At 52.6% G+C, this 9,191-nt stretch overlaps 1 protein-coding gene across 5 annotated transcripts in view; it reads left to right on the forward strand.

Moving 5' to 3' along the window:
- The window catches only part of CDK5RAP2 (CDK5 regulatory subunit associated protein 2), a 169,162-nt gene extending 161,701 nt beyond the window's left edge, over positions 1-7,461 (forward strand). For all 5 annotated transcript variants that reach the window (XM_059143514.1, XM_059143516.1, XM_059143517.1 and 2 more), the window contains 3 exons: positions 2,857-2,983; positions 6,855-6,901; positions 7,366-7,461. In XM_059143514.1, coding sequence (XP_058999497.1) covers positions 2,857-2,983; positions 6,855-6,901; positions 7,366-7,422 — 231 coding nt within the window. In that variant the 3' untranslated portion in view covers positions 7,423-7,461. The remainder of the gene's footprint in view (positions 1-2,856; positions 2,984-6,854; positions 6,902-7,365) is intronic.
- Positions 7,462-9,191: the final 1,730 nt, after the last annotated feature.

The following is a 9,191-nucleotide window of genomic DNA, read 5'->3' on the forward strand; positions in this document are numbered from 1 at the left end:
ATTTTATAATGGGCAGGGGTGTAGGTGAAGCAGGTTTGGCATTGGTTTGATAATCGCTAAAGCCAGCAGTTCATTATCCCATTCTTTCTACTTTGTGAATGTTTGAGATTGTTCAGTATAAAACAGAATTCAAGAAGCCAGCTCCAGGAGGCAGGCCAAACATTCCTGATCAGTGAGTGGCCTCCTGGAAGGGACATGGGTCCCAGCTCTGAGCGGGGATCTGTGGCCTGAGGGATGAGTTCCTCTGTTGGGTTCTCCTCAGTGTCAGGCACTGTGCTGTACACACCCCATCTCCTTTCATGCCTTACAGGAGCCTCCAGAAAGGGAGGTATTATATTACCTTTTTCCAGACCTGAGAACTGAAACTTCCTTGCTTTGTTGTCATCACAGCTGGAAGGAACCGAGCTGGTCTTGGAGCCCTCTTGTAAAAATTAAGATTTTTAGTTCAGAGGAATAGCAGACATGCAGAATAATAATGCCTCGTTTTAGGTGCTGGATAGAAGATGGACAGGGTGTGTTGGGAGTACAGGAGAAAATATAACCTACCAGTCGGCAAAGGGTCTCACAGCACCTACTCCGTACCAGGCACTAGGGGTCAGAGGGAAGACTTGAGTCTCAGGAGAAGCAGCAAACAAGTAAATGATCAGTTCACTTCAGCACAAAATGGGCAGTGACGAAGAAAGGACTGGCATAGCGAGTGCCCAAAGGAGCAGTAACCAACCTAGGCTTCTGGTAGGGAGGAGTCTCAAGGAAAGCTTCCCGGAGATGTTGCCCAAGTTGATTTTTGACAGAGGACTAGAGGTCAGCCAGGCAGGGGTGAGGAAACCATGGTCCGTCCTCGGGCCTCATCCCCTCTGCGTCTCACTCTAGATGAATGCGGTCGGACGTGATCCCAGTTCTGCAGCTGGCTGTATGAGAATGACTGCCCCAGAATGTGTGGTCTAGGAAGCCGTGACCTGAACACAAGTCTTTGAGGGCTCTTAGCGCGAGGAAGAGAATCAGAGAAAACCTAAAGTTTAAATTAGTTCTGTTTGGGAAGAACAGCTGACGTCCTTGTAGCTGACACAGTTGGCTAATCTTGAAAGTAGGTTAAAGCAGGGAATCAGGAGATGATACATACCTTAAACAGCGTAGTTTAACTGAAAACAGTTAAATGCACATTCGTTTGCCTTTCTTTTGATGTGGGGCCAGGGCCTTTTCTTTGAATGTGGGTCTGCTGGTGAGAATTTCACATCTCCTTTCTTTGATAAACCACATCCATAATGTATGTCTGTCACTTCCGATTTTTGTTTCTTTAAGATGAAGAAAAAGTGTAGACACTTGTAAAGCAACTCGAATACAGCGTTCCTCTAGACTACGTTCCTCCCACACCCCTCAGAGTTGATTCACCCACACCTAATTTGCCAGAAATGTGGTTTTTAGTGACTTGCCTTTATCAGGTCTTTCCTGAGGCATATGTTAGTTTTCATACAACCAATTCTCTTTCCATATACACATTTCATGGGTTTACTTAATGCTTAATTAAGTCCCATAACTGATTGCAAGTGCAACTGCCATAAACAAATTTGGGAACAAAGTAAAGTGGGGTTCCTTGTAAGCGGGCAGCCCGACGTCTCCCCTTTGGGGAGCAGAGGTCTTTCCCTGTCACAGGCTGTGCCAGCATATCGTATGGTCGGGGGGGATGATGAGCAAGGAGTGTCCTTAACTCTGTGAACCAGTTCAGCGGAGACTGGCTAAGGGAGGCTGTGGGGTGTGTATATTTCATGTTAGAGGCCTGGGAACTCTGGCTTGCCACCCGTCCACTCTCCCCACACCTCTGAAGGATGAAAGCTCACCAGGGATCATACTCTCCTAATCACACTTTTATATTCTCTTTTTAAAATTTATCATTAAAATTTTTGTTTTAATGAGCATTATAGTTTTTATAAAAAAAAAACCTCAAACAATTCTGATAAATTTTTAAAAATGAAAAATAAAACTTCCAAATCACATCTCAGAGATAAGTCACTGTGAACATTTTGATATTTTCTCTTTGTTCATCACATGTTTTAGACATCACATACACATCTGCAGATATAGATCTGTGTATTCAGTTTTATGAAACAGGAATGCCTGGTATACAATAGCAGTTCTGGGCTCTTTCTGTCACTAATTATGATCTTTCAACGTCAATAAATAGAGTTCTGCAACATCATTTTTTTAAAAGATTTTATTTGCGAGAGAGAGAGAGAGAGTGAGTGAGGGGTGAGGGGCAGAGGGAGAAGGAGAAACCGATTTCCCCCGCTGAGCAGGGAGCGTGATGGGCTTGATTCCAGGACCCCAAGATCATGACCTGAGCCAAAGGCAGCCACTTCCTGATGAGGCCCCCCAGGTGCTCCTCCAACCTCATTGTTAATAGCTGCAAAATTATGCCATTGTATGTGAGTACCGTGATTTCTTTATGCAGACCGCTGTCGAAGCAAACCAGGTTGTTTACTGGTTTCTACTAAGAAGGCGCGGAGATGAGCACCCAGGAACCCAGGCATCGTCTATACCCACAGAGTTATTGCTGGGTCATAGACTTGCTGGATCAGAGGGTTAAGCGCATCTTACAGTTTGGTTAAGTCTTGCCAGCCGTTCCGCCTGCACCATGCTAACTGGCAGACCCACCAGGCTCGTGAGTGCTCGCCCCACACCCTGGCCCCGCTGGATTTTGCCTGGTTTTGCCCGTCCGACCAGCAGAGAATGGCTTCTAGTTTCCATTCAAATATTGCTGTTAGTAAGGTTGAGCATCTTTTTGTGTGTGTTTTAATTCTCTCCTATGTGATAGGATATTTTGTATTCTTTGTTCATTTTTCCAATTCCTTTTCTCTTGAGACTGGAGAAATGAAGGCAGAGATCACCAAACTACACAAAAAGCTGTTTGAACAAGAAAAGAAGTTGCAAAACTCTGTGAAGCTTTTGCAGCTGAGCAAGCACCAGGAAAAAGTCATCTTTGATCAGCGTAAGTGAGCGGTTGGGGGCGGGCCGCCGTGTCTGACCACTTCACGCCTCTGAGGACTAAAAACCCCGTCCTGGACACCCACTTGGGAGCCCAGATCACCTGTCATCCTGCCTCCTATTTATGGGTTTCCTTTCATACTTTGTCCTTTCTGACCTGCAGACAAATAAATTCACTTAACAGACCTCAGTGGAGAGGCCACGTGCTGCCAGCCACTGTCCTCTTGTTGGGGAGACAGGTGCATGGCGTGTGCTTTGACAGGAGTGTGTGTGGGGTAGGGTCTCAGGGAACACTGAGAGGGGCGTGGGAAGAGCGTCGTGCTGTCCTGGAGGGTCTGCTTCTTGGACACAGGGACAGCTGAGCTGAGTTTTCAGGAAGGAGTGGGTGTGGGTCAGGTGGAAAGGGGGCAGCATGGACAGAGGCAGAGAGGCAAGAAGGAAGTTCTTGTGTGTGAGAAGCCTACACCTGTTCCCGTGGCTGGAATAAGATTGCAGGTGGAAGGTTGAGGCGGGAGGGGTCGCTGGGACTGGAGCTTGCTGGTGGCCGCTGCACTGGTACAGGCAGGCCAGAAGGAGGGCCTTGGCCAGGCCACAAGGCTCCAGGGGGAGGGGATGGTTTTGAGAAATATTTCTCAAGGCAGATACGGAAACTCAGGCTCAAAGAGGCTAAATAACGTTTGTAACGGCAGCGCTCGTTCTGATCCAGGAGCATCGGAGATGGTGGGAGCAGATCCTTGTCCCCAGTAGAAACCTGCAGCACTACTGCACCCCGAGTCTTTAGAGGAGTGGCAGTTGCCTAGTTTCTGCCTGTGCCTGTGGGCATCACAGCCCTGGCCGAGCCTCGTTGTCCCCTATCCCTGTCCCTGTTCTGGGAGGGCCGCCGACCGTGGTGCTTTCCTCTGGAGCCGCCAGCCTGCCCCGTGCTGCTCTCTTATCAAAGGCCTACATTTCTGGGGCATTTCTGAGAAGCACAGAACATAGGTGGTCGTCAGGGAGTTCTCCTTAGCCACGCCGCTCCTACCCCCCAAGCCAGGTTCCTGGAGGGGAGGCCATGGTTTGGGCAGACAGAGGAGCCAGCTCTGACCGAGTGGTGGCTGTCATGGGGTTCTGGCCTGGGTTTCCTTCCCATCACTCAGAGAGTAAAGTGCTGGCGGGGCCTCTGGGGAACAGTGCCAGTCGTGGTCATGCATGAGGTGGCTGTGGAGCCCTGGGTTAGAGCCCCAGGGTGGCGGGGATGGGAAGTAGCAGTTTTGCACAGCCGCCAAGTCCCTGGATTCTGCAGTGGCGTCTCTCTGTGGCAGCCCCCAAACAGTCGTGGGGCACGTGAAATTCACCTCTCATGCCGGTGAGGAGATTTCGGGAGTGTCAGTAGGTCCAGATGGGCAAGCTTCCGTGGTGGGTCCCACCTCTGAGCCCTGCGTCAGGGATCCTGGAGTCCTTAATGAGCACAGATCAGATTTCTGCACCCCTGTGTGACCTGGAATAAATGACTCCAACTCCCTGACCTTCTGATTCCTCATCTCTAACCAGAGACTATAACCCCAGAGGACTGGGGCTGGCCAGACAGGCCTGGGTTCTAATCACAACTTAGTAAGAAGTGCCTCAGTTTTCTTATCTGTAAATTGGGTTGGTAATGATACCTAAACTTTACTGTACTCTTCAGGAACAGAGCACGTGCCCAACAAATGCTAGTTCTCTGCCTCCTTTTTCCCATGCGTTCAGCCTGGAGTCTCTGTGTACAGGTGGCAAACCATTCATAGAACCACAAAAGTCTCAGACCACTGTCCACACTGACGCAATGTCACCCATCTCCGTGCCTTCAGCGCTCAGCTCAGAGCTGGGTGAGGGGTTGCCCAAGGTGGCCCAGCTGGTGGCCGACCCTGGCTTGTACTGACTCCAGTGCCAGGCTGCTCAGGTCTGCTCCTGGCTCTGAGGGATGAAGCGAAAGTGGGTATAGTGTCCCTTCCTCTGCCCCCTCCCTTCCTGGGTCAAGCTGAGCACCTCGTCTGGTCCCAGAGTCTGCAGGGGAAAGGAAGGAAAGCTATCACAGTGAGACCCAGGGACCCCTGCCATTCCCTTGTCATGTGATTGGGAACCATGGCTTCCCCTCCAGCTTCTGATCCAGGGATGCTGTCCCCACAGGCTTGCAGTATTCCCTGAGGTCACAGTTGGCAAGCTGCCTGTCACGAACTAGACGCCGAAGCTGGTGTCTTCCTTGTCAGCCCTCTGCTGAGGTGGGAGCCCTGCGTGGAGTTGCACAGTCCTGGGTTCGAGTCCCGCCTCAGCACTGGGCACGCCTGGATTTGGGATGAGCTTGTTACTGCTCTGTCCCTTGGGCTTCTCCTGGCAGCAGGGATTTCTGGGCTCTGGAAGGTGAGCAGTACTGTTCAGTTGTAAGGCCCTTTCACACTTGGGGCAGGTGAGTCTTCATACTTCATGGGGAGTCTTGTGCTTTTGGTACTTCTGGTCCCCTTTTGGTATGACTTTAAACCTCCACACCTGAGGTACCTAATCTTTTCTGGGTCACTTGCGCTTTCGCAAGTCTCGGGGGAGGTAGGAGTTCTCTCCAGAACGCATCTACCCAGACACATGCAAAGACCCACATGTGGTTTCCAGGGATTTAGGACCCCTCCTAAGCATAATCCCAGATGCAGGTGCAGAACCCGTGCCCTGGAGCGGGGGGGTGGGGGGGTGCAGAGAGACAGTGGGCACCTCTGAAATCGAATTTGGCCAGTTAAAATCGAAGCCCACACTGGCTGTCTTTCTCCTCCCTCTCCCCCCGCCCACCCTGGTGTCCCAGATTGCAAACAGACTTTGTTACTTCAATGGAAATTTTTTGTGAGGCAAGAAATAAATATTTTCCCAAGGCCACCACATGGCTCCTGTTCTAAACGAGCCATTGGGGAGTTGCGCCGTGTGTGCATTGATGGGGAGTCTGTTTCATCCTTGGGCACCATTGGCCAAAGGCCCAGTTCCAGAAACCTTGATTCTGTCTAACCTGGGGAGCCCGTGGATTTCATGATCCTCACTGAGGCATGTTTAGAACTGACCCCTGACTGGGCCAGGAACCGCTTCAGTGGCGGCTTTCCCGCCGCTGCTGGTGGATGTCCGGGACAAGAGAAGGATTCAGGGAGGACACGGTCTCACTTCACAGTTGTTGCCCTGAAACGCAGGCACCTGCTCTCTCCCGGAGCTTCTGAGACACTGGGCATCTGCCTCGCACACAGCTTAGAGCATCTGATCCGTGGAATTCCTGGAGTCCTCCCGTTCAGGGAACCATGCCAAGTTCTTCTCCCAGCTAAAGGACACCTAAGGAGGAAAAAATGCCCAGAGTTCCTGCTTTCCCCCAACTGATTCAAAGTCCTGCTTTAAGGGTAAAAATTGACTTGTTAGAACTACCTGCGACCCTTGCCTTGGGCCTTGGCACATGGGCTTGCTTGGAGTTAGGCAGACCGCCTTCCCAGAGCTGTGCCTCCAGAGGGCCTAGGAGACCAAAGCGTGTGGGTGCCAGTCAGGCCCAGGCCTCTGCCCACCATCGCCTCTCAGACCCATAGACGTGAGCCCTGGGCTCATGTGGGGGGGCTGGGCACCCGCAGGCCTTGCCAGGCCTGTAACATGGGCTGGTATTGCTGTGAGTCTGTGGCTTAGCCTGACCTCGAAGAGGTGACTCTGGTCCACCATGGATTCTTTGGTCTTGGAGTTTGTGATGGGCGGATGGAGCCTTGCGCACCTTTCTCGGGTCTGGATGCTTCGGGCTCGTCCACACGTCTTCCTGACCCATTTGGGCTTCAGGGGGTGCTTCCTCCCTGCAGCTGGCTTTTACACCGTCTCCCTGAGAGTCTGTGTCTAACAGTCCTTTCTTTCTTTCTTTTCAGTGGTCGTAACCCACAAAATCCTTCGGAAGGCCAGAGGAAACCTGGAGGTAATGCCCCTTTGAGTTCTGTTATTGAAAGCCCAATTGGGGCATGGGGGATGGGCACAGGGCAGGACAGGACTTCTTTTGAAAAATGAAGCTGAAGGTGACACCGGGCCGCAGCTCCTCCACAAACAGTTGCGGTTTTCCACCAGCAGCACATAAAAGGTTTCATTTTATCATGGCGTGGTTTCAGGGCTTATTCTAATTATTACATTTGTTTGCTGTTTTTATGAGTGAGAAGTACAGCAAACAGCACCTGGCACGTAGTAGGCGTTTGATAAACATCTCTCGAATGAGGGAATAGAATATGATCTCATGGGCACTGGGTTCTGTAAATATTTAGTGATTAAACAGTGTGTCTTTGAAAGTAGTTTCAGAGTAACAGTTCCGCCTTGAACTCTGCTGGGGGTCTTACTGCAGAAGCCCTCTGTGGGGCCTAAAATTCTCCTTTTCTCCCTCCCTTTTCCTAGCTTAGGCCCGGGGGTGCCCATCCAGGAACATCCAGTCCCAGCCGACCAGGCTCCTGAGGAGAAATTCCAGCCAATAAAGCTTGCGGTTCCCACTGAGCTCCTGCTGTGGCTTTGTTACAAGTGTGCTTTCGATTTATTGAGGGAAGAAAAGGACTGTCTGGCTGAAGGAAATCTGCTTTCCACTTTGTGTTTTCTCTCCAAAAGTTGGTTTAAGGGGCGTCGTCAGACAGCGTTCGGGTGCCTGACTGCGAGGCTTCGAGCAGGCCCCGAGCTCTGGGGCGCTGGGCCCTTGACCTTGGGGCTGTGGCCTCACTGTGGCGGCCTCGGGTCCACCTCAGACTGGCTTCGTGCTCAGCCAGCTCTGCGATGGGGGACCTCACTGAATGAGTCCTTTCGACGTGGTGGTTCAGTGACTCCGTGCAGAACCTGGAAGCCCGGGTCCTGAACTCCAGAGTGGGACAGGCCGGGGTCTAGGGAATGGCATGGCCCTCGGATGCCTCCCAGGCTCTCCGCTAAGGTCCATCGGGTGTCCAGAGAGGAACGACGCCCTGTGGCACAGCCAGGCTCTGGTGCCTGCGCTGACCAGTGCATGGTCGCATCCCAGGACAGTCCCCTGGGGGATGCCTTCCCAAGGAGGAGAGATCCAAGCGAGGTCCGGAGCGGGGACTTGTTATTGCAGTGTCCCTAAGATGACGGTGATCTTTCCATTCCATTGTCCCATAACACTGCCTTGGGGTTTGCTCCAATCTTGTCATCGACCTTTGTGGTTAATCATCCTCTGTCTTTGTCCTGAGCTTCATGATGGTCCGGGAAGTAAGCTGGGTGGGGCTCAGCCCATCCGCAGAAGCCCGCCATGCCCCAGAGGGGCAGTGGCAGCCCAGGTGCGCCCAGCCCTGCTGGCAGGACGGGCTCTGCTCAGCTCCGCCTCTTCTGCCTCATGTCCCCGTGCTGCCTCCATGCCCGCGAGCAGGCAGGCGTCCTCAGAGCAGCCTGCCGTCAGGAGCATGGTGAATCCCTACGCCACCTCCCTCCGGGCCCAGGCCAGCCGTCATCCCGCAGACTTCAGTGTCCGTGTGGGGGACGCGTCACCTTGCCCTTCCTCCCCACCCGCTCATTCTCACACTTTGCCCTTGAACCATCGCTTCCTCTCCGTCAGCTTGCTTGCTCCGGGTCCCCTCCTCTGCTTTGACCTCTTGGAGGTCTTTGCCTACCCCTGGGCTCCTTGTCTTTTTAGTTCCCCTCCCGCCAGGTTTCTCGAGGCTTGCCTCCCATGTCTGAATCCCTTTTCCGCCCTGTTATATTCTCGTTGCTGCCCCGCAGCCCCACGGACACGACGATGACTGAGGTAACTGTGTGAACCAGGGGCATCAGGAGTGGCGGGAGCCCGCGCTGGGGGGCAGGGACTCATGCGCAGCTGTCCATGAACACAGTAACTCAAAGCAAAGTAGATTTTTGCCGCTCAGTTTAGATTCGGGCAAAATATTCCCAACCTTGGGCTGGTGAAGGCCCTCCCTCCTCCTGGTTTGTTTGGGCTGGATTCAGGCCAAGAACAAACTGCAATAAGGACAATTTGGACCTTGGAGAAAGCTCCGTTGTCCCTGGTGAGTTAATTTCACCAGCAGCTGAATTCAGGAGGCTGTGTCCATTTCTCCGGTGGTGAAATTAATCACGTGAGCCGAGGACCTGCACCTGAGAGCCGCAGCTGCAGGGGCTAAACATATAGAGAGGGAGCAGGAGGGGGGAGGGGCACAGGGCCTGCAGCTCACCTGGGAGCCCCCTGCTCACATCATCTGGCCCACCTGCCCACCTCCCTGCCGGGAGCCCTG

This window comes from Mustela lutreola, chromosome 12, assembly GCF_030435805.1.
Source record: "Mustela lutreola isolate mMusLut2 chromosome 12, mMusLut2.pri, whole genome shotgun sequence".
Taxonomy (NCBI): Eukaryota; Metazoa; Chordata; class Mammalia; order Carnivora; family Mustelidae; genus Mustela; species Mustela lutreola.